Below are 25,703 nucleotides of genomic sequence, written 5' to 3'. Positions count from 1 at the left end.
CGCACTGACACAGTGAAGGGCAAAGCACATCCGGACGTCCCAAATCTGGCATCACCTACCACTGCTGAAATGTGTAGTTTGATAGAGAGTTTCAAGCGAATTTCAAAGAGCCATTTTCAGGGTTTTGGAAACATTTACAGTCAGTCTAGGTGATATATATAAAAAAAGACTAATAATATTGTCCAAGTTGCAATAATTTGTCAATAAACGGAAAGGAAAAAAAAAAACGGAAAAAAAGGAATGAACTCTTGAATAAAAGCCAGTGTAACGTAACAGGTGGGGGTGGACTCTTAAACCAAACCCCTTCGTTTTGAAGCTCTGCATAATTATGTGACGAAGGCAAAAGCATAAAAAAAAGCATGTCAAAATCAAATATTTATCGTCGAAGTCTCAGTTGAGAAGGTCTTCGGACAGAGACACACTGAGCCATGGATAAGCTTGTATCGGTAGTCTTGTGTCTGCTTGTCCTGGTGTGTTTGAGCACTGGTCAGAACCATTTGCGCGCGCCTGTTGGTCCGTGGAGACACCGGATTCAGTGGGAGAATAACGGCCAGGTGTACAGCTTACTGAGCACCGGGACTCAGTATCGTTTACCTGCGCAGACCAGGAGGCGCACTCAGCTCCTGCTGACAACAAGAAACAACTTTCCACAGCCTCCTGTTGCGCTCAACAGCCCATCCAGGACCAGACATGTCACCCTCGAAGGTGCGGCCGGGAGTCGCGCTCCACACAGCCCGGTGCATTCATCAGTCCTCGGTTTAGACGGGGATCAGTATTTACTTGCTTCTGGACGGCCTGGCACGCGCAGGAACCCGGAGACCACCAGGCAAGTCGTTGGGTCCAGATCAGAACAAGTCCAGTCAAACAGCAGTAGCGCAGCTGTCACTCCCGCCCAGGAGTTTTCAGGCAGCGGTGTCCCCCGGGGGGGCAGGAGCACACCTGGGGAGGATGCTGGCGCACGCCCGGCCGGCGCGGCACCGGCTGGGTCACCCGGCTCTCCGGACGGGGGAGGCGGCAGAATGAGCTCTGAGAGTCCTGATTCACCTGTGCGCTCACCCGCTTCGCGGGTCGCCGTGGTTGGAGAGAGTGGGACTGCACGGCGTGTCCCTCAGCGGACCAGCTCAGAGGACGCTCTCGGTGCGCACAGAGCGCACTCGCTGACCAGAGGCGCACCTGAGGCATCTCCCGCAGCAGGCCTGTCCAGTAACGCCGTAGAGGTACAGTTTCCTCGTAGAAGGCCAGATAGCAGCGCCGATGCGGGTGACCCAAGGGATCCACACAATATCCATCATCGGAACTCAGTTTTCTATAATGTTTACCCAGCGGACCACAGGAACAGGATCAGCGCGCGCCCTCCGGCCGGCTTTGGCACCAGGTTCTTCCATAACGGTGAGGCCCACAGAGGAGACAGAGACGACAAAGTGTGCAGTAAGACGCACATATAAAGTAGTAAAATAAAGAATAATACATCCCAAATCGTATGTCCACAGTCTAAATGTTTAACACACTGTCAATCACAACTCATTCTCAAGAAGAACATGGTCCCGTGATCATTTTCACCTTCAAGAATTAAATCTAATTTGTTTTAACTGCACATCTTAATGCATTTTTAATGATAATGTGAGTTAAAATGGGCCTTTGACACAACTAATGCCTCCTGTATGAGAGCCTCTGAGCAAAATTCAAATTAATTGGTTGATTGAAAGTCAGCCAGCAGTGATTTAGAAATTACCTCTGCAAATTATGGCAGTGCAGGTGTTCAAAGATCTTCATTAATGATTCAGTTACAGTCAATAAATTATGTCTCTAAGCTATATAACTGGTTTTAACTGCAGATATCACACTGTGTGTTGAAATATGTTATTATCAGCCAAAGCTGCACCCCCTTATAATAGAAATATAAATAACTAAAGAAACTTTGAACAATTGCAGGTTATTTCCTTGTGTATACTTTGTAAAGTATATCATATAACATTGTTTTCCTGCTGTAGCTGTGAATCATTTATCCTGCAAGCTGGTGAATGAAATCCTTTCTTTCACTTAAGTTCAACCACATATCTGTCATTTGAAGTTATGGACTTTCTTTCCTCCAGGGCTTCCAGACTTGGTTCCTGACCCTTACTACATCCAGGCAGCCTCCTACATACAAAGAGTTCAAATGTATGCACTTCGCTGTGCTGCTGAAGAAAACTGCCTGTCCAGGTGCTGCTTTATTTGATGTTACATTGCATTGATATGCCAGTCAAGTCACCTCAAACAAATACAATTGATTAGGGAAAAAGTGAAGGCAGAGTCACTTTCACTTCCTTTCATCTTGACCTGATAGCTTGCTAAGCTGCTCCTCGCGATCTGATTATGAGAATGGATAGTTCAGGCACAAACAGTAGCATTGCATACAAGTGTAAATTAGGAAAGAGAAAGGCTTTCATTAAGATTCCTTTGATTCTGCCACATCAGGATGTGTGATGGCTTTCACCCAATTTGGACACTGAGTGACAGAGCGAATGGGCAAAAACCTGGCAGATGCCTGAGATTTTCTCCTCTGATCTCAGCAGCCACTTTGCCAAGTAAAATAAACTTGAAATGAGAGGCAGAGGATTCCTGAGGTGAATTCAAAAACTATTGAGGTAAGACCAGAAACCACCCCGATAGTAAATCACTTGGATGTCTTCTGCTCAGTGAGCTGGAGACGGAGTTTAGTGTGCAATGAAATAAATATGACTGCAGGAGAAAGTGTGATGAGAAGACACAAAAGGTGATACAAGTCAGCTGTGAACTCAGCGGATATTAGGCTGTCATTTTTACTCCTAGTGAAAATATTACACTGTGGTAATCTGCTCTGCTTCCCTGTTTCCTTTTTGGTTTAGGTCTGCGTACCATCCCAGTGTGAGTGACCTTGACTACAGGGTGCTTCTGCGGTTCCCACAGCGAGTGAAGAATCAGGGAACGGCAGATTTTCTCCCAATGAAACCGAGACATGAATGGGAATGGCACAGCTGTCATCAGTGAGTTCACTGTCATACCATGCTGTACATGTACACTGGGTTTCAGTCCGGTCCATGTGTGCTGTACAGTGTGCAGACAGGCCACCATCAATAACTGTCTTGTAAATGTTAAATAATGTCTCCAAAGTAAGTTATGTCATAGAAAATCATAATGGAAAATTAAAAAGACTTTCTCTACTCACACCATCTACTACTACAGAAAGTAATAAAGGTATATGCAAGCCTATAGTCCTCAAATACAAGTACATAGAACAGTTATTCTAAATGAGTCATCTTCATCTGAGTTGTCATTTGGTAAAATGTTTGCTGTATCTATCTTGCTTTGCAGCAGTTCTGTTTCGGAGGAGTTTCTGCAGTGCAGTAAAATAACTTGTTGACAAGCTTTTTAGAAAAATGAAGCAGTATGACATAGAGTATCATATTGATGCATTTTTGTTTTTTTGGGTACTATGCCTGAAATATGGGTAAAATGATACAACAGGAATTGCATTTACTATAGAGCTTTCTCTCTCTCTCTCTCTCTCTCTCTCTCTCTCTCTCTCTCTCTCTCTCTCTCTCTCTCTCTCTCTGTGTGTGTGTGTGTGTGTGTGTGTGTGTGTGTGTGTGTGTGTGTGTGTGTGTGTATTACCAGGCATTACCACAGTATGGAGGCGTTCAGTAACTACGACTTGCTGGATGTCTCCACTGATCAGAAGGTTGCTGAGGGACATAAAGCCAGTTTCTGTCTGGAGGATACGTCATGTGACCCAGGAGTGCGAAGACGCTTTGCATGCACAGCTCACACACAGGTACATCATTTGTTCTTTTCTGGTGACTTGTTGCTGCTGTCATGCAGTGTCTTGTTATTGATAAAGAGCTTTACATGTGAACATTGTAGGTTAATTGAGTTTTGTGTCAGTACCTTGAGCTTGGATTTTTCCCAGGGACTCGGTCCTGGTTGCTATGATACATATCATGCCAACATCGACTGCCAGTGGATCGACATCACTGACGTTCCCCCTGGAAACTACATACTCAAGGTGGGACTGCAGAACACACCCATGAATATCAGAAGATTGATAATGTTAAAAAACAAATTCAGCATTTTTGTTAAATTAATTGGAGTCATATCAGGTAATCAGAGGTCATCATTTTGTGTTCCAGGTGACAGTAAACCCAACTCGGCAGGTTCAGGAGTCTGACTTCTCCAACAATGAGGTCCGGTGCGATATCAGGTACACAGGAAGCTATGTCCAGGCAAGAAACTGCAATATCATTGTGTAAGTAATGACTTCAGTCTTCTTATTGTTTACATCTCATGTGAAAAGTAAAAATTTTAATATGTGATATCTGTATTTTTGCTTCACAGGAGCTCACCTGATTAAGTCTTTCCCATTAAGAAACATTCATCTATTACTCTTCTGTTGCTCTTAATGTACAGCTGCTGCTGCTGCTGCTGTTGCTGCTGCATTATTCAGATGTTTAAGCTCTTGCTACTATATAAATTAATCTTTGTATTTATGTTGTTTCATACCTTAAAGGTCTTGTGTGGGAATGTTGTTACTTTATTTATATGAGTACTGGTTTTCAAAGGATTTTGAAGCAATGCAAGGCTGTTTGCTGTATGTCTTTGTGAAAAAGCACAAAAAAAAGTAAAAACGATTACTCTCACATCTTTCTTTTAGTACCATGTGTATGATCTGCATGCATGTGTGTGATTATGGCTGCTATCAAGGCCAGGTTTATTGCTCTTCACCTTCTGCAGAAAAAGAAACTGACTGTTTGAATTATTTTTATTAATATTTATAATAAAGTTTCTACAATTTTTCAAAAGCTAAAGTGATATTGAGCACTGAGGTCTTTTTCTGTTTCAAAATAATGATATATATGTACACTATAAAATATGTTGCACAAACGTAGGAGTGCACACACGCCCGGACACATGCAACACACACACACAGAAAGATGTCAACAACATTTTTAGTACAAATATTACCAGCATGAAATCATCACACCATCCTGTACGGCCACTGAGACAAACAGGCCAGCATTTCTTAAATGCTTTGGGAATAACACATCTTGGTTAAATTCCTTACATTATTACACTTTGCACCTTTAAGTCAGTTAAAAAATAGATAGAACATCACCCTATGAGGCAGTTATAGTGTGCTTGTTGTGTTGTATGACAGCAGCTGAGTGAATGTGAAAACATTTATTTGTCTGGTAATAAGTCACTGTGAGACTTCTCGTTCTATTTACACATTGTCAGATTTATTAAGGACACTGCCTGATGGGTGAGTGGAAATGTATAAATAAGACTTGTGTAATGAATCATCAAAACCTGTGAAAGAACTATTCCTCCTTCATGCTCTGCCGTCATGGTGCTGTACACATCGAGCACAAATGCATTGCCAAACAGTCTTGTAAAGTTAAACCTGTCAGAAAAAAAAACCTTTAATGACCTTTGGTGTTTGGACTTTTATTGCAGAGCCATATTTCATCTTAAATGATTCTGTTTCAATGACAGAGGACACCTTAAATATTTGATAAATTATTCTTTCTCTTGATGATAATATAGATAAATAATTTATTCATTTAAAAAAATGTGATTGAAGTTCTCTTTTATGTTCTAATTTTGAGGTTCACTATTCAAGTATATCCAGTATATGGCCTATGTATCTCTTAAAGGTATAATGGACGATGTTTTAGCCAATGAATGGCGTGATGTGAGTCTCAACTATTGGTCCTCCAACATGTCAATCACGCTGGAGAAATGCTTGCTTAACGCCGTCAAGCGCGCTCGTAGGAGCAGCAGAGCAGGTAGGATGGTCTGGCGCATGCGCGTTTTTCAAAAAGTGAGTAACAGACGTTTGGCTTCGACTTTTTCGAGAAAATCGTCCATTATACTTTTAAATGCCCTCCCTAAAGCATTTTCAAGTCTACATTTTTAGGTCCAACAAAGAAAATAAGTCAACTGGTTCGTCGAGGCTACTCGACCTGGGTAACAACCGATTACAAACCACTCCATTTTTTTTTTTACATTCCAATGCAAATAAATAACATCCAAACAAGAATTAATGAGGTTACTTTTAATGGTTGGGCTTAATGTCTGCAAGGAATCAGAATAATGGTTCAAGAGAGTCAAATCATAGCATTTCATAGGTGTAAAATATTTTAAAGACGAAATAAATACGTATCTATTTCTTCATACACCTCTCCCTGTACATCCACTCATTCACTCATCCTCTTACGCAAACACGGTCTCTTTGTTGAACATTCTCCATCTTTGGGAAGAGAGACCCATAGGTGATCCACTGATGTGAGTGTGAGTGTGACAGGGGGTCACCACAGAGCCTCCTCTGCCTCTCCACATGCTGTTTGCTCAGGGCAGGCCGACGTGCTAAGTCCGCACGGGGAGTGGGGTGGACAGAGCTGTCAGCCGCCCTAGCTGGAGATGTCGAAGAGGAGAGAAATTCCACAGATCTAATGACGGCCAGAAAAACCTGACTGCAAACTGCTGACATCAGCTGCTCTGCGACTGAGCCGTTCTCATGGTGGGTCTGACCGTCTGTGAGGCCAGGCCCAAAGGTCTGACTGTCTGAGACTGCGGGTCAACAAATGTCAGCGCCAACGGGCGAGACTGCAGTGACACATGATGGTGGTCAGCTTGTTTGTCTGTACAGACACGAACTGCAAAACTGGTAAATACGTTGTTACACTGGAACGCACAAGGAACTTCTTTCATCATGTAGAAATTTCAATAAACCTCACACTTTTCAAAAACAAGATATCACTAACAATAATGCTCACCAACTCTAATAAATACAGCACTAACTGGAAAACGCTGTGCAATCCAATATACGTACAAAAATATTAGTATTCACCTCTTGTTACTTTCCGTACATCAGTTGATCAAACAGCATTTTCACTTTTAGTTTGCCTGTTTTGACTCCCGTCAGCTCCTGAAAGAAACATCTGTTTTTGTTCCCCCTCAGCACATCAAGTGCACAGGTTTTATTTAGTTGTCTACCCTGGGGAAAACTAACTCTCATGAGAGTAAACCACAAAAAATTGAGGAAAGCAAAATCATTCTTATCATATATGCCTACATTGTCTACTTCCACGGTCTCCAGCATGCCGTTAGCTAAAATTGAGCAACTGTCCAGGTACTCTGTCGGTGGATCAATACTAGATAATAGATATTAAATTTTCACAAGCATGAGATTCAGTTAAACTGAAAACTTTTTAGTCATTGTTGACTCAAACATTTTGATCATCTATGATGAAAGCTCATATATTTGAGCCAACCCCAACTAATATTCTGCCTATGATAGAGTGTAAAGTGAACATTCTTCAAGTTAATTACAGAGCAACAAAACACCCATCATTCACATCTAAAGCCAATTAAGAGTCAAAAAACACTCTGGTCTGGGTGTGAACCTTGACCTTTTGATGTAACATGACGGCGCTGAATGCTGTACTGTCCCCGTAAGTTCAACTGATATTACATCCTCACTCATCTAACCAGCTATACATTCTAGTATTGGCCAAGAATGTTGTTCAAAGCTTTGACAGTTGAAGTGGAAAAAGAAATGAGTAAAAGTAACAGGCCAGTTTGCTAGCTCTGAGCCTGATCAATGTCCTTCCATTACAAAAAGTCTTTCAATTTTTATTTTCAGCGTTTGATTTGTTTGGAAACCCTGTCACTGTTATTTGAAATAAAGTTCACTTTGGACAAAGTTTCAGTCATTATGGTCTAAAGTGGAAGACAGCGTTAAGTTTTATAACTGACAAATTATCACTGATGAATTGATACTTCAGCATTCAGTGGATTCATTCAACAGAGACATGAAAACATACAGGCAACCAGGCAGCGACAAACTATAAAGTGTTAAACTTGATTCTGAGCAGAAGAAAACAGAGTTTGTAGTGTGCTGTGTAGTGGTTAGCATTCTTGCCTCTCGGTGGCCCAGAATCTACTGTTTCACAGTCTTTCTGTCCGGAACATCCATGTTCTACTTGTTTGTGTGTGGGATTCCTCCAGGTGCTCAGGTCTCTTCCTAAAGACTCCTCTTGTTATGTGTTAAAGTGATGTTTCTAAATTGGCCATAACTGTGTGTGACTGTTTCTTTGTAATTTACCTATAAAGGACCATTGACCTCTCCAGGGTATGCCGTGTGTGTAAAGTGCGGAAAATGAACTTGCAGCATTAGCAAAATGATTCGATGCCAGTTTGTTGCTCATGTTCTGTTTTTCTGTTTTTGGCTTGTATTTACTGTACTGGGAATTGTTTGTCTACAGCAAAGAGTTGAAGCTATTTGTGTGAGATGGGGGAAATGACTGAGTATTTTTCTCGGCTCCTGCCATTACACAGCTGAGTGTCTGATGCCATGAAAGACAAAACAATGTTTACCTGGGCAGAACAAGGACTCTGTGGATGTGATCGTTTACACTTCATTACAGCTTACACAGTTCTCCCTGTTTGAAATAGAAGAATGTGCTGCCAATGATTGCAGTACTTTTCCTCCAAGAGCTGCTGGGTAAATATGCAATACTCAGCAGGCTTCCTGAGTGAACGCACAGTGGTATTAAACCTGTTATTGTATTATTTTTGGGCTTGGACGTGGGATTGCTCAGGGAGGTGGTCCACATAAGGAGAAAAGGGCGAATATAGACAGGGTGAAGTGGAGGGTGATGAGGGGAGACAGGCTGACAGATGAAAACCTGTGTTTATCTTAGGTCTAAATTTTTTTCTAAATGCCAATATTGTTTTATGGATTTTACACATGAGCGTCACACATGTTAGTTAGCCTCCTAACCATCTGCTCATCCATCATGGTTCACAAGGAGGACGTTTTATGGCCCCAGGAGCACACAAAACACACACACACATGCAGACCTGCAGGAGCAGACATGAGACTGCTGGCATCTCCTGTCATACAAACTGTTGGTCCACTGTGAAAATGGGAGGAATGTACATGAACAGCATTTGTTACAGAAATACGGTGCATGTTCTTTGGCAGGTCTGCATAGTTTCTGGACAAACTGTATAACATGATGACAGTTTACTCAAAGTTTTCAGTTGACCTTCAGGAAGAATATCTACCTTGAGCCAGCACAGGTTTGTCTCAAGGTTACTTTTCATCATAAAACAGTACAGTGTTTCATAACAATGGCCAAACACTTAAACATAGAGAGAAAGTCAACAACAAAAACAAAAATTTGCATTATTTTTTTGCATTGCGTTATTCAATTCAGTGTTGTAGAGCACTGGAACCACTCCCAGGTAACGGTGAAGCCTTAAGTAGTATACACACTAGACAGCTCATCAGTATATGGAGCAAACAGACAACAACAATTTAAATTTATCACTCAACCAAAAATGCATGTTTTTTGACTGTATGAGGCATTATGAGGACCTGAGGGAAACGTACAGCCTTCATACAGAAAGGCAGTCATGCAGAATACATGTAGTGTGCATATGTATGCGGTTAGGGATGACCTCCTGTGGCAAGACGTCAGTGGCATTTTAATGCACCTCATAAATTCTGGGAGACGAGAGGTGCACCCTGGCCTCTGACCTTGACACCTGACTATGATATCCTTGGCCAAACATCATGGGGGGGGGGGGGGGGGGGGGGGGGGGGGGGGTCACATCTGTACAGATGGACAGCTACAGATATCACCAAACAAATATACACACAGACACAAACCCTGGTATGGGAATGATGCAGTAGGGCACCTCCTATGAACACATAAGGGGGGGGGGGGGCATCTTGAATTTGATCCCTGCACTTGATTCATTCATTTCTCTTGCTGTTTTCAAATGCGGAATTTAAAAAAAAAAAGCAATGCAACACTGACAATATTCAGTTCAGTTCAGGTTTACCTTTGTTGGCTCAATTACAGTATAACCATGTCAGAAAACCCTTACAATTTCACATGAGCATGAAGAGGTGAAAGTGTAGACACAGACTACCTGTGGAGAAACTTTTGCTGAATCAGGCTCAGAAATAGGGAGTCACAAAAAACAAACAAACAAACAAACAAACAAACAAACAAACAAACAGAATACTACTACTTTATATCAAGTAAAATGCTTTGACTCTTTCACTCATGATCACAATAAAAAATATATATGAAAAAATGCAATATGAGAGTTAGGTGACTATTTTACATTGATTATTTATTTATTTGTTTATTTATTTATTTATTTATTTATTTATTTATTTATTTATTTACTTACTTGACAATTTATGGAATTCATTCTTTGCCATGTAAATAGGAACAATTTAAGTACCTTAATCAACTCCCATGTATTTGAATCACCGAGTACAGGAATAAATAGCGGAGAATAGCTATTAGACTTTATTATGTGTTTCTTATTTCTTAGTTTACCTTAAACTTCCTAATGAATGTAATCATATCATCGTTGAAAAAACACCAATAGTCCAAGCTGTTTCTCATAAAGGTTTGTAACTTTTCTTAACTGTTATTCATACACTCCCTGGTTAAGCATCTTTGATTAAGGTTTTCAATATGAGATACAGATTGATGAGCTTAATAGAATATCCCAACAATGAAACCATATGAAAGAGGGCGACACCTTGTGAACAGAAACGACAGATATATTGGGACTCTAATAAAATGTGCTGATATTTTAAAGCTGACTGAAATACCAGTCAAAAGGGGGTTATGTCTTATTTAGGTCTTTATTCAGTTTGGTCATTTACTCCATGCACTTGATTTAATTTGGTGGGACTGATGGGTGATGGCACGCGGGCTTGACATCATCCGGAGGCGACGGGACACAGTCCAGTAGCCGGTGCTGCAGCTCATACAGAGACACACCACTTCCACCCGGATCGACACTCAGAAATGGTTCGTCAAAGTGACTCTTGCGTCGCCAGTTCAGCCTTTCTGCTGTTCTCGGTGCTGATTTCAGCGGCTTCGGTCCCGGCTGATGCTTCCCCGGACCGGTCCAAGACGGTGGAGTTCAATGTGAAACCCGGAGGAGTGGTGCACAGTTTCAGCGAAAATATCGTAAGTGACTGCAGATTTGCATCAACTGCCTACAACACAAGTTCCTTCAATCATACAGTCACTGTTATTAATTTATTGTATTTATTGCATAATGTTCTTTAACAGTGATAGAATTGCGACGGTTATGTTCTATCGTTCGTGATTGGTAGATGTGAATCTAACGTAGTGATACAAAGTTTCAGCCATACATTCATATGTGTTACTTAAGTGTTTCATCCAGCAAAGAGTGATGTATCTTGTATTTTAGTAATAAAAATAAAACATATAAACTACAATCTTTGTGCTGGACTGGGCTCGCGGACTGATGACGTCACGGCCCATGAGCGACTGACACGTGGCTGCTGGAGTGACACAACGGCTGTTTTGATTGGACAGAGCTGTTATTGACAGGGTGCTAATACACGTTTCAGCTTCTCTAGGTCCTTCAGATATTGCAGTCGATGCAGCGTTCGCCATCAGCTGTTTATGATTTTTGATGCTCAACATACTTTTATTTATCAGTCCTTAAAATGTAGTGAGGCATCATGAAAGCGCTCCAAAGCGCGCTGTCTTCCTCATATATACCTATGGTCTTCCTGGTGACTTTTCGATGTGTCACAGCAGGAAATACACAGGTGTCACTTAACTAAAGACACGTCTGGTTAAACATGACCAAAAACTTGGGATGTGTATTTTATTGGGCTCTTTTTTTCCTGTATTCATTCATAGTGTTTTGGCTGTTACCAATGCCACTTTTTTATTTATTTATTTTTTTTTACCAGAGAGAGTCATCTCAGTCCGACTGTGGAGTCAACAATACCATGCTAGTTCTATGACATGGATAATAAAAGCTTTAACTTGATCAAAATGTAATGTCGCATCATACACATGCTTATTCAAACCTTAGTTTGGAACTTTTTACAGGTACTAATTAAAAATATTGAACTAATCATACTTTATTATTGCGGAAATTCCTTTTTTCACATTTATCCGTCCAAGGTGCTGATGGGGTCAAGGGTCTTGCTCAGGGAAACTGTTTCAAACTTGTGAACTTCTGATCTCATGTCCCCTTTTCTTTTCTCTAAGCTGCCACTGTCCCCATTTCCATTTAAATCATGCTGCCAAACTTACATTCTCATCCAAGTATGCAAGAATAGATCTATGAACTATCTTGATTGGTTAAACTGTCTTTTGCTTAAAGATCTATCATGAGCAGGGATCTGCAACCTTCATGACCAAAAGAGCCATTTTTGTGACTTTCAATCAAGTGGTGTGGAGCAGTAAAGCACATTTAACTTTTAAAATGAGGCTAATGCAGCTTGTGAAGTTTCATATATGGTTTTGATGCACAAACAAAAACTATATCTTGTTACGCATTCATAAAGTTTTGTCCACAATCCAAATTAGTGAACATTTTAACACTTTTATTATTACTATTTTTGTACCTGATTTAAACAGTTCTGCTCCCATGTTTGAGCTTTTTTGACAATTTTTGAAATTTTAGCTGTTTTAACCATTTTACCTCTTTTAAAGCAGTTTTTCATGCTTTTTTCCCCAACATGTTTATTTTTTTTCTTTGAGAAATTCTTGATATTTCCAGTTTTTTAAGTTGTTCTGTTTTCTTTCCCCCCCATTTCTTGTGGTTTTAGCTGTTTTTCCAAATTTTACTTGCACCTTTTTTTAAATCCCTCTTGAACCAAGAGTGACAAATCATTTTGAATAGCACTGTGATGTGTCACGATGATAAAATATCTTTCATGTTTTATGTTGTGAAAGCTTCATGGAGCCACTACAGGGGGAATAAAGAGCCACAGGTTGCAGAACCCTGATCATGAGCACGTGATAACCTGTGAGAGTGAAACATTCAAATGTTGTGAAGTTTGTGAAGGGACTCCTACAAATGCCTCAAGTCTCAGTGGGTTCAAACACAAGGACGTTCAGATGTCACATGCATAGAACAACAGCAAATACTAACATTGGGAAGTGTTTACATTTTGTGCTTGTTTACATGTGTCACAACATCATCGTGTGAAATCAACACTAATTGTGATTTAAAACTTCGAGCACTGCTGAGTGGTTATGTGCCAGAAAAAGGAAATGAAGCTAACTTTGTGACTGACTTGTTGCAGGGGGATTATGAATGCTCATTCACGTATGCCTCACAAGGGGGAACCAATGAGGCAAGTATCTCTGTTTCCAGCCTCCTATAATTGATATTTGGACTTACAGCTGTTTTTTTAAATGCAAAAATAGCTTTCTGTTTTTGTGCACAACAGCAATGGATGATGAGTGTTGGCCTGAGCGATGATGACAGACTGTTTTCCTGCTCTGTGTGGAGGTGACACACACACACACACACACGCACACACGCGCACACACGCACGCACGCACGCACACTCTCAGGAAGCAGAGCTGTCTGCAGTACTACTCTTCTCCAGTGCGATGACCCTCATGTTGAGAGTGTCGCCATTGAATATGTGCCCCATCTGTGTCTGCACTGAGTCATCTGATTGATTTTAGTTAATGGTGACAGTCACAGAAGAGGCGAGGAGAGAAACAACCCAACAAACTATTAGCACTGTACTCATGTGTGACATTAACTTAATAAGCGAATGAATGTATGCAAATAACGGAACGCTGAACAGTATTTCTTCTTCTTCATTCTTGCCAGGCCTCAGGGGAAATCGTACCTGTTTTTCACTCAGTTCAAAGCTGAACTTAAAGGAACCAAAATCGAATATGCCGATGCTTATGTAAGTATAAACAAACGTAGTTGCTTTGGCTTTTAGCTTTACAATTTGTACAATTTGCATTTTGAGAGCCATATTACACCACAACATGCACACTGACTATAATTCTCTTGGTGATGTGTATCACTCTTTAGTTTTGTTCCTTTTCCCTTTCCTGACTGAAGCAGTTCTTGCATACCTTTTACAATATCGGGGGAAAGAGTGCCCTTAATATGACTTACCGTACTTAAAGGATGCCTTCTAAACATCGTCACTTGGAGTTGTTTTTTATGTACAATGTATATGTCCATGTACACGAGTTTTTTTTCTTTCCTTCTTTTTTCTCAATGACACTAACTGGGAATAAAGGATGCTTCCATGGTCCAAACGTTATGGTATTTATGTGATCATGATGGAAATAGCATATATCTTAATCCACAGAAGTATCTTTTGTTTATTTTACTCCTTCATTTAGTTTACGATCCACATACAACAAAGCCTGGCTTTTGTCATTCATCTATAAATTCAGCATTTCTCTGTCTTCTAATTATTCAGGGAGACCTCAGAGAGAAAATCAGTCTTTTCAATCTTAGAGACACATCTTTTGTTTTGTTTTTTTCTGACTTTTGTGAAAGTTACTTCATGCCCACAGGAGTTTTACAAATTCAATCAACCACAAACAAAATGGTCACATTTTAGACCCTGGAGGCACACATTGTTTTGAAGTATAACTTGGTAAATGCCTTCAGTGATTAATCTGCTGTCACAGTTGTTGCAGATTGATTTTCTGTGGCGCGTTTGATTAATTGTTTCAGCTCCACACTTAGACACAGCTGTCATGTGGGAGAAAAAAGGGCTCGGAGTTGTCTGTTCAAATTCAGAATAAATAATTTAATTGTGAATTATGGCATTTTTAACTATCATATATTAGCCAGAGTTATCCATTGTATAAAGTTGCTTAAGCATTTTGTAAGAGTTTCTCACTGCCTAAGTTAAAGCATCACTTCACATTTTTACCTGAGAGGCTGAATATGCATGTATGACAACACATTCCTTATGAAAACCTAATAAAAGCGTACTGTCCTGGGCACTTTGGACCAATCTGTGAAGCACAATCCTCCACTAATCACCTGTGTCTCCATGGAAACCCAGTTTGTGCGTCACATGATCTCCTGCATTTTTAGCTCCATTGTCCTATAATAATGGCTTGAGCCGCTTCCCAGGGGTTAATACCGACTCTGACAAATGAACTCAAGTTGAAGCAGTGAAAGTAACATAAAAACTTTATTTGCTCCTGGAGTCAAACTTCCAGCCGTGTACTTCGGGCATAATGTTTCGTGGAAGGTTAATGTCTGGACTGAGTGTGAGCGCAGTCACTTTAGCGGAGGTCTGCGGTGCCTGATGTGGTCGTCTGTGAGGTGAAGCACACCTCGACACGCCTCCTTCCCCCAGCAAGGACAGTCCTGACACTCTGTCATTAGTGCGAGCACATGTTTCCTCCTCCTCCTCCTGCTCTGGCTCCGTGCCCTGCAAGCAAAAGACAAACACACAGAAAATAACTTCACTAAATGATGCAACAGAAATAACCTCGCATACACAAACACACACCTGCCACCGCACACAGCCTCTCTGTGACCTTGTCATTATATCCTCCTACTTCCTGAGCCCGTCTGGTGCAAAACATTGTCCTCTGAGCCGCCCAACATCCTGTTTTATTTTTCCCTCCTTTGCTTTGTTTCTCTTTCTTTTCCCTCCTCCTCCTCTTCCTCGTTCTCTTTCACCTCATCTTCATTAATGCTGTCTCTCCTCAGTCGCAGACGTCAGCATCGGGACAAAGTGACGTACCTTTGAAGCCAGAGGAATTTACTGTCAGCGAATCAACAGGTGAGAAATTTATTGTATCTACAAGTGTTCAATCAACTCTCTCTGCTCGTCACATCTCTCTCTGGCTCTCTGGCTCTCTCTCTCTCTCTCTCTCTCTTGCTCGCTCTATCCTCCCCCATCATCCCCCATCATGTTGCAAGTTCCCTGCTGATTTCCCTCTAAAGCATATGTTCCAGCTGTGAGTGGGTTTTCATTTGTCCCTGTAGCATTATTTGTTGTTATTCAGTTCTTGTGCAAATCCCTGCCGTGGCTTCAGTTCCAGACTGTGATTAGCGAGATTTGACAAGTCACACCGACCAGCAATTTACTGTAACTGTCATTTTCAGCAGATTAGTCTCTACAGTACAGAGGCTTACAGACTTCAAAACCAGAAACCATCACAGACTAAAGGATAATCCCATCTTTGGAAAAACACTTGCAGTCATGATTTCCAGGGATAGACTGCCGAATGGTAGTGCCCTACGTAAATTACTTTTTTTTAGGCGCAAAGTGCAATCAGTGGAAACACTGTGAACTTTCAGATTTCGCTGCTAAGATTCCTCAAGGTGGAACTGCTTAGTCACACATCGGCTGTGCTGCACCACCTACAGGACAGTAAAGTAATTGTTCTGAGGGCTTACGGGTATCCGCTCAGTCATGTCTCTAACCTCAGGGATAGATGATGACAGTTGCTCTTTCTTTTGTTTCACTATTTTATGTAACATTTGTGGCACCTGTAGGCACTGAATGTTACGACCAAAGACTTTTATCGCTGCTGTTGTCTGTGCGTGAGAGTTTTGTAAAATATTTCATCAGATAAAGCACGTCTCACCCTCACTGATAGAAAATAATGCAGAATGTGAGATTTTGGGCCCTGGACTGATAATGGTTAGTCATTTCACAAGTCAATAGCTATTATGTTATGCATGTTTTCCCAAATAATTCATAAAAGCCATTATGTTACATTTCTGTTTATATAAGCTCTGGACATAGTACTTACTGGTATCTAACATACTGCAGTTTAGAGTCACCCTCTCTAATGTGATGTAGAGATGGATATAAGCATGCCAAAAGCATTGAAGCTCATTGATTTTGCCAATGTGAAGACCCGAAATGTATTGTAGGTGCTCCTTGTTTCATGTATATGTAGTCTGTAGTGAGTCAATATTAAATATTTCAACAAGTCAATTTTAGTTACGATTTAGTTACGATTGCCTCCAAAACTCAACATAGAAAATCTGCAAACAACATAATACTCAGTATTCATATCATGCAAAAGGCAGTGTTACAAATAATAATTAGTCCATACATAATTATCTAAAATCTGGACATAATGCTATCAATTCTATTTGATTGCACAAAATATTGTTTTCTTTATTACTGATCCGTTTCCCTCTGATACCATAATCTTCTACTATTTTAGAATAAAGAATGTTTGTTATATCAAAAATGGTCCTTAATTAAATTTTTACTGATAAAAGGTTGATGTTGTTGTTTTTTTTTTTTTTTTTTTTTTTTTTTACATATTTTACTTGTATTTTATTTCACCTATGCTACAAACTACTCCTTCTGATAGTCCTATTATTATATAATTCATTGATAATACTAATGGAAATAGTTTTGTCAGCAGTCGGGGAACAGCTGTCGTGTCAAAGCTCTTTTATACATCATGAAGCTGTAATATAAGCTACAGTAAACCTGTCCTGTGGGCAGAAACGTTCAGTTTGTTCGCCTGTAGCGGACACGCCAGCTTCATAATCTACAGGTGTATTGTGCTGATGTTACTCTGCTTACTGGTGAAGCATGCAGACTTCGTCGGGTCTGCAGCTCTGAAAGTTGCTGTCTCTGCACTTCGATGAGGCTGGCCAGTCTCAGATTCTCCATAAGCTGATGTGCTTTGTCTTCGTTTTTCTTCTAATATTGTATTTGACAATAATTCGCTCTTCTTTCTGGCCCGCAGTGACCCACAATGATGGAAAGTTCAGTGCTCAGCTCTCCAAACTGACTGCCATTGGACGGACGCGACACGACGAGCTGTGATTAGACAGAGGTGTATCGCACTCGGATCAGTCAGAGCACCGAGTGGAGCTCAGAGTCGGGTCTTTGTGTTTCAGTCATCAAAAGGCTGAGTTTCGTCTTGAGTTATTATCAAAAATTGGGGGGAAAGCACTCAGTGTCAGTACATAATTTCTTTTTTCTTACCGTAGTGAATTCGTGCTACTTGAAATGAAGGGAGGTATAGCCAGTGAGGCACCAGTGGAGCAAACAGATTTTTTGTTCTAGTTAAATTGTGCCTAAAGAAAATGTGCTTTTATAGCTGGCTCTTAGTTTCTGAAACTATGAGATTTACAGAGAATAATACTGCTCTGAGCCACTGGGGTTGCACGTGAATGTATAGGGATTGCTCTCTGGGGGCTTGTTGAGTATAGATAGCGTAGTTAGACTCAGGAAGGATTTATCCATCTCTTGTAATCCTGAGAGAAATGTGCATAATCCCCAATATCATCCAACACACGCATGTACCAGCACAATTTCTTGTTCTTGCCAGCTGCTGTTGAGAGATCCACCCCTGTCTGTTTCCATCACTCTCTTCTTATCTACAAATAAATAACGTAGAATTCCACCAATCAGAAATTCTAGTGATAGATTTTTGCTTTGTGTTTGATTTCGGGGACAAGCTGTAATTATTACAGAAACTTTATATTGTAATTTTAAAAAAATGAAGTTGATACATTAATGATTTTTAGTGCTTTTGCATTCTTGGAAACCTGAAACATGAACAGATTGTTGTGAAAAAAATGATCAAGCAATAGACATTTTTCTTAAGGCTTTTACTTCGGAGATGCTGCTTTCTACTTTCACAAGCTACATTGTGAACCCAAAACGGTGACTGAAAGGCACGCACAGACATTGCAATGAGAGTTTCCACGGAATGGAGATAGTCTGTACTCATTTCTGAGTCACTCTTCGGTCTTTTACTTTCATCTTTCAGTGCAACACGTGTGGATCAGCGAGGATCTTTTTCAGGTTTCAGAAGTGCTGCATGATTACAGGACCCCCTCCTCTCCTCTCCTCTCTATCCTTTACACTCTCTTATGTTGCAAGCCTCTTGCTGCCTTATATTGATCCAGCCATCTGAGATCCACACATGTCCAGACCATGAGGTCTGTTGAGATTGATTTCAGAGTTTTGAGTTACGGCGGTTTGACTTGGTGGCTGCACGTCTTATTTTTACCTTGTTTGTTTCTCTCGTTGGTCTGGCGTTGATCCTCTAGAGAGGAGGAAATGCTCAGCAGGAATTCCCCCCCCTCCCTTTGTCACCATTGAGACTTCCACTGAGGTCACAACAGGAAATAATCACGTCCAGATCCTGACCCAAACAGGGGAAAAGAAAACACACACAGCGTTACTGATTTTGTACACGTCTTCTTTTTCTTTTCTTTTTTTAACTTGTTGATTGTTCTCCTTCATGATGAAATGTGATGTTGGGGTGTTTCAATAAAGACATGTCGTCACTGTTCTGGAGATGGCTTAATGTTTTTGTCTCGTTGTGTCAGTCCTGATCTCATTGAACCTCCCACATCCTTGTTAAAGGGTAAACATGAAAAGAGAGGAGAAATATGAGTGCCAGCATCGGAGCATTAAATATTCTGAGCACTGTCAGAGCTGTGCCACAGTGATTATGCAGGATAGCATTTTTATGTCCTTATCATGTCTGCCTGCCCAAAAAATATAATGGCACTAATGCATTCCTCAATTAAGAAACAGGCCAGACCCTCAGCATGCATCATTATGTGAAACTTTTTGTTAACATAAGCATTATGAGGAATTTGCTTGAAACTGTAGTCTATATGCATAGTCAATTAACATATATTGTCCTTGGATAAATGTTTCAGAGAGATAAAGAGCTTCCATTGTTTCTGCTTAATTTCTAGGGGAGAAAGGCTTTTCAGGGAGGATCTGCTAAATCCACATGCGCATATGGGAATGTATAGAGCGTTGATCTTGGAGGGCTTATTGAGATATAGAGTCAGGAGGGATTTATTCATCTCATGGTAAGCCAAGAGAAAATCAGTAATCTAGATTGTCCTCAAATTGGCATCAGCTTGATTCAAAAGCTACACGTTTAAGCTGCAACCACACCCTTCAGCAGTGTTTAAATGTCCAAATGTAGCCGTGACTATGAAACATCTGAATTCTTATGTGGGGGAAATCAGTTGTGCAGCAGCAGTTTGGCAGAGCTGAGTTTCATCAAGATCACTGCAAGCTGTGCACAGAAAACTCCCACAGAGTCTCCTACTTGTAATTAAAACATCTTATGGCAGAGCTGGGACTGTCTCAGACTGTGATTTCCAGTTTTGTGGCCTTACTGAAAAAAAGTGATAGTGTTTTTCTCAAGCTGGTTGTTCCATTGAGTAATAAGTGTCTGTGGCACCATAGCTTCTTGTTTACCTTCACTTTGCTGAATCTATGAGACATGGAGCTGCCTCAGTGCTGCCACTCACACCCTGAACACATAGCACTACAGTTTTACCATCTGGCACAAATAAAGATGTTTACTTTCAACTTTCCCTCTCACAGTCCAACCATCAGGATAATTCATACACTATCCTGCCAAGAACTGGCCTAGATTATGATGACATGCATTGAAGAGCTTTGATCAGAAACGGTCATACCCACGCTAGCAAACTGTAACAGGTTGAGCCACCATTGTCCAGACACAAGTGCTCGACTGACTACCAATAAATGTGGCACAGAGTTATGATCCCCTCAGGATGAGCTTGGACAACTTTAGCCGTCCTTTGAATTTTCCTCTAGTACATTGGTCTCCAGGCTTTTATGCTTTGTGACCCAATAAAAAAGCAATCTGTAGACAGCACGCCCTTACTGACATGATGTAAGCTGTGATCAGCTATGCTGGGGATGTGTGATACCAGTGGTTTTTATTTTAATCAGATGTCAAGTAATATCAAAGCTTGTATCACTAATACCGATGCAAAACCAACATAAAAAAAAAAATTGAATGCGCTCAGAGAATCGCGAGTTGTTTAAGATTATGAGATACTAAGAAATGCAATGCCCAACAGTGTCGTGGTAAATACTGCTCCTTCACATTAAGACAACACCTGGTTTGATTCCAAGCATGCTTTTTATACTCTGTGCAGAGTTTTCATGTTCTCCCTGGGCTTTTTAAGGTTTATTGAGGACTCTGAATTACTCATAGAAGTGAGTGTGTGTGTGTGTGTGTGTGTGTGTGTGTGTGTGTGTGTGTGTGTGTGTGTGTGTGTGTGTGTGTGTGTGTGTGTGTGTGTGTGTGTGTGTGTGTGTGTGCTTGCCTGTGTGTTTTCCCTGCGATAATAAGGCGAACTGTACATGGAATTTCATGTCTTTCACTAATGTAAACTGGGATTAGCTCCAGCTTCCAGCAGCATGAAGATGGATGACACACAGAATATTCTTATTTCACCTTTTTAAAAAAATAATACTTGCTTTGCCCTCATTAACTCACCACACAGTCTGTGACTTTGGGATTTTAGTAGACCTGTGTGTTTATTCAGTTTGCCTGAAACGTTTCCTGTAAACACTGCAGTAAATATTTATGTGATTGAGAATATATATACCGGTACATTCAACTAGAATTACAAATAGTAAATGTTTACCCAAAACATAAGAGTTGTCTCTCTAATGCGATATCGAAATGATCAACATTTTTGTGCCATTCTAAAGGTCTACTAACAAATTTATTTATTTTTTTATTTATTTTCCTTAAAAAAAGCTGGCTGAGAGAAGTCTGGAAACATGAAAACATGATTTTTTTTGTTATTTTAATGTGAGTGGCTACCTTCTAAACGAGACTTTTACATTATTTCTTTCCTATTATTTTCTTTAATCCTCTTAATGAATCTAATTCCATCAGCATAAGTGTTTCCATGTTAGCCCACTCGGGTAAGACGTGCATTTGCATGCTTGCATTGTTGGCTTTTCATTTCTCAGCGTTTCACAATGTCAGGATAAAAGCATTGCAATGTTGAAGTACAACCTTGTAGAGGCACAAACACAAAGGTTCACTATTTCTGCACTGACTTTGGAGCTATATTAGATTTCCCCTCTTGTCAAAAAAACAACGACAAATAAGATGCTTTCCCACTGTGTGGTTAAGCCTGTTGGGGAGAACTGATTAAAAGTGTTTGGCAATCTTTTTACAAATATATTAGTGAGTCACGGAGTTGCACTGTGTGATATGTCCTTTCATTACGACCTTGAGTACTGTGATTTATGTGAGTCAATCCCAATGCGACCCTGATGCTGGAAACACTCTCTAGAGCTCCAAATACGTATTAATTCCCATCTAGAAACGGTTTCTGACTAATCCATTACTTATTTCTACAAGTAATATTTTTTAAAATCTACAATTCCCAGCTGCTTTTGGAAGTCACTGAAGGTTTTTCAATTATTGAAACTTGACACATTTCAGAGCCATTTTAAAGATCTGATACTTAAAGATTTATTAATTAAAAAAAAGACGACATGGAGGAACTGAAGTGAACTGAAGGAAAACTTCATTGAGGACAACATCAGATGACCTAAATGAATGAGCCATCGATTAGCTGTGTTGTATTTTTGTAATCAATCCTACTGCCCTCCCAGTGTCAGTTTTTCTCCCGTTCCCTCTCTCCCACACCTACCCCCCATTTCGCTCTCTTTGCATCTCCTGACATTTGGAGGGGAACAGATGGAGATTGTGGCCGGGTCGGTCAAGTCGGAGGCAGCGAAGGAGATGGGATTTTAGAAACACCAGGGGCCTGGTGAAGGGTACAAGGAATGGCCAGATGCCCTCTGTCTCCCTTGACGAGAACTCCAGCACTGCGCTGGTGACTCCGTCGACTCGCTTTCTATCTGACCTTAAGTAAGTAGATACAACTTATTTACCCAGTTCTTTCACAGTCAAAATTCACACAAAGACTGAGAATTCACACACCCCTACCCCTTACACCACACTGCAAACTGTAAAGCGTGATTAATACAGGTATTATTGTATGAGACATAATCATTCAACTTCATCTGACCTTAAAGATGGAGATGATTACTACAGGGTACATATTCAGTCACATATGCAGGGGCATGACCATGCAGACTGCTGTTCGTGTGAGCAAGGAGTTTAAAATTAATACTGCTTGCAACCTGGAGCCAGTGAAGAGAGATAAGAGAAGTCTTAGATAATGTGTTTGACCCTGTGAGTACTCTTGCAGGAATATTGCTCGAAGACAACTAAGGGCAGACTTCCTCAGCAAAGACACAGCTGTATTACAATAGTCTATAGGAGATGAGATAAGGGCAAGTGGATGTATCACAAACGGTTGCTCTGTACCTCATATTAAGACACCATTCCTTGGTTCTCAGTCTCTGACATATTTCCGACCTTGCTTCCCCCGCATGTCTTTTCACTCTGGTGAGCCAAAAGTAGTCTGAAGCATACTGAGTTGTTACACCATCACGACCTCTGACAGCAATTATCTACCCTAGACCATGCTGACACATGTGAGTGGACATGTCGGGATGCTTGAGCTGAAGAGCACTAAAGAAATCAGTTCTTACTCTGTATAGTCAGTTTGCAATAATTACATTTCCTTCACATTTCTATTCAACTCTCTTTTGCCCTTTAACTGTGCAATCTTCTGCAATGTGGGAGTAAGAGGCCACAAAGTGGACATCTGTATGAGGCTCTTGTTACCAGAGGAGTAATCCAGACAGATGTTATGATGCCCTGTGTATATTCTGTGTATACGCCCAAGAGATTTGTACGGGAGGAGAGAGGGAAAAGGATGTCAGCCGAACCAAGCTGTTCTTTCTGACATACTCACCCCAGATTGTGTTTCCGTCCTGTCACCTTGGAAACTTGGTCTCAGCTCAATTTGGCAAGCCTTAAATTGCTCTCCACTCTTGCAGACTTGTGGATGGTACTGCGAATATGGCTCTTTTCGATCAGCCTCCCCCACCTGCTGCATCGCCTCACACCGTGGTAGAGAGCAGCCTTCTTTTCTCAGGATAGGGGGGAGCTTTGCGGGGCTCTTTCACTTTCTTTGTGTGCTCAGAGAACCTGTGATGAGGGTACGGTGGAGGCTTGCGACCTCTGCGACCTTGTGCTGCAGGTGGCTTGACTGTGGCTGTAGAGGCAGCACACGCATGTGAAGGTCCTGCTGAAGATGAGCGCCTCTCTCTGTAAGTGGTGGATGCAGTTTGAGTCTGCGAGTCGGTGGATGGGCCGCTGGGAGACAAAGTCTGGTTGGTTGATGGAGAGAGTCTGCCACCAGATGGGATGTCGCTTTGCGGGTCCTGATAAGACCCAACTTTGCTCTCTACCATGACAGATGTGCTAAGGATAGGGGATGGGTAAGGTTTCTGACACAAGGGGGAAGGAGGGGATATGGGGCTGATCCTGAAGGAGGAGGAGGAAGCCCCTGGAGATTGAGGCCCAGATCCTGGGCTTCCAGGGTGGTGGAGATTTACTGTAAGAGGTGAAAGACCAGGGGTCGGAGGGCGCACAGGTAGGTTTTTGGGGGGAGATAGAGTGTTTTCATGGGAGATGACGTCTTGAAGTTCGGTTGGGTTCGATGAAGGGATGCTATTGCCAGATGGCATCAGTCCACTTTGCCTGGGAGGTGACCCTAGACTACATGTGAAGCGAAGAGTCCGACTCCTCTCTGATAAAATCCCAGAGGTTGAAGAACAGAATGGCACAGGAGACCGGCTCCTGCGATGATGATTTCTCCTGAGAGTGCCAGACAAGTCAACATTTCCTTGCTGGTTTTCAGTGCTGGAGGGCTGCTGATGGGCGCTACCGACTGTTATCTCGCTGGAGCTGGAACCTGAATTGTAGCTGCTGTCACTGGGAAGCTTTGAGTCTCCACCTTCTGTGTCGTGTTGCTCCACCTCATTCAAATCAATTGATGAAGTTAGATTGTCAATCTGATGCACCACCTATAAAACACACACAATGATTCATAAACACAATCATCTATCAGTCAAAAAAACCTCCCAAGGAGGGAAACATTTATTTCTGGCCAATTTCTGGCCCTCATTATCTATGCCAGTCTCTGTTTTTTCACTCCTCAAGATATCAAATGCTGTACAGCTGACATTGAAACATAAGTTTTATCAATTCTTGGGAATGTCATTTTAAGCAACAACAACAACAACAACAACAACAACAACAACAACAACAACAACAACAACAACAACAAATCTAAACAAAAGTTACAGCTCTTAAAATGAAGGCATATCTGACTTATTAAGAATGCCTGGTATTGGCAAATCAGAAAAATAGGGGCTTTAAACTGTCAGACAGGCAAGGCAAAACTATTTAATCATTTTAATTTGGAATTCAGGGAATAACAGGAGTATTTTCACCACCTTGCCAAGGTTGTTTGTGTTGAAAAGACTTTGCATACACGCAGAGCTTCAACACAGATGGTGGACGATCTGTCATAGAGTTGTAATTTAGAAGACCAATTTATTCTACATGAATCAAACATTGCAGACAGTAAACCTGGGGCTTTTAAGGTTATTAGAGTCTAAATTATGGTGGTTCAGCTTTGTTCAGTTTATTTTGGAATGAAAAGAAAATGTGTGGCGATGGACTGAAAATCAGGTATTAAGTGTTTTTATACATAAAGATGAGCTTACATATTACAAGGACACACAGCACAGCTTGGCCCATCAAAATGTGGCAACTTGTTGAAACAGATAAAGCAGTCTGAGCTGCATTTTGACTTGATTTATCTGAGGATGAAGGTCGTGATAATACAACCTCTGAAGCCTCAGGTGGTATAAACCTTGTATAAATAGACTGATGTGAGGCACCAGACTTAAGAAAAGCACTTCAAAAGAAGGACTTAACATCAGGCAAGTGTGGACATGGTTGGAAATTGGAAAATCGTTAATTTTTTGTCAACAATAGTCAAGTTCCTCGTGATTAAGCAGCTCGAAACACATCATGGACATTTTTTGTTCATTGATTTTATAACTGAATTTTCTAATAATCATTTTCTCTGTGTATTTCATTAGGCTATTTTGGAATATCCCATTTTGCTAAAACACTGAGCGA

At 40.9% G+C, this 25,703-nt stretch overlaps 3 protein-coding genes across 5 annotated transcripts in view; 2 read left to right on the top strand and 1 right to left on the bottom strand.

The window, feature by feature from the left end:
- Positions 1–397: 397 nt before the first annotated feature.
- loxl5a (lysyl oxidase-like 5a) lies at positions 398–4,739 on the top strand. Of its 2 annotated transcripts, none has more exons than XM_030083196.1 (7): positions 398–1,389; positions 2,103–2,202; positions 2,868–3,005; positions 3,637–3,793; positions 3,929–4,024; positions 4,149–4,264; positions 4,354–4,739. In XM_030083196.1, exons 1-7 carry the CDS (start codon positions 429–431, stop codon positions 4,367–4,369), a joined length of 1,584 nt encoding a protein of 527 aa, XP_029939056.1. In that variant the 5' UTR covers positions 398–428; the 3' UTR covers positions 4,370–4,739. The 2 variants fall into 2 exon arrangements, with proteins under 2 accessions (XP_029939056.1, XP_029939055.1); XM_030083195.1 differs by having other exon boundaries at positions 2,094–2,202.
- A 6,052-nt stretch (positions 4,740–10,791) lies between these two features.
- On the top strand, positions 10,792–18,847 carry mydgf (myeloid-derived growth factor). The gene is made up of 6 exons (XM_030082717.1): positions 10,792–11,027; positions 13,136–13,186; positions 13,283–13,344; positions 13,678–13,759; positions 15,547–15,619; positions 17,559–18,847. The coding sequence occupies exons 1-6, from the start codon at positions 10,863–10,865 to the stop codon at positions 17,636–17,638; spliced, it is 513 nt and encodes a 170-aa protein (XP_029938577.1). The 5' UTR covers positions 10,792–10,862; the 3' UTR covers positions 17,639–18,847.
- LOC115381381 (uncharacterized) overlaps positions 15,009–25,703 on the bottom strand; it is a 30,722-nt gene continuing 20,027 nt past the window's right edge. Inside the window, exons 2-3 of one of the 2 annotated variants that reach the window (XM_030082714.1) lie at positions 24,530–24,577; positions 15,009–15,244 (exon numbers count right to left, since the gene is read on the bottom strand). In XM_030082714.1, coding sequence (XP_029938574.1) covers positions 15,020–15,244; positions 24,530–24,577 — 273 coding nt within the window. In that variant the 3' untranslated portion in view covers positions 15,009–15,019. Of the gene's footprint in view, positions 15,245–18,834; positions 18,969–23,460; positions 24,578–25,703 lie in introns of those variants that run through there. The other variant, XM_030082713.1, reaches the window with a different exon arrangement.

Source organism: Salarias fasciatus, chromosome 23 (assembly GCF_902148845.1).
Source record: "Salarias fasciatus chromosome 23, fSalaFa1.1, whole genome shotgun sequence".
Classification (NCBI taxonomy): domain Eukaryota; kingdom Metazoa; phylum Chordata; class Actinopteri; order Blenniiformes; family Blenniidae; genus Salarias; species Salarias fasciatus.
The sequence above is the reverse complement of the archived record's forward strand: the minus strand, read 5'-3'. Positions and strand labels throughout refer to the sequence as shown.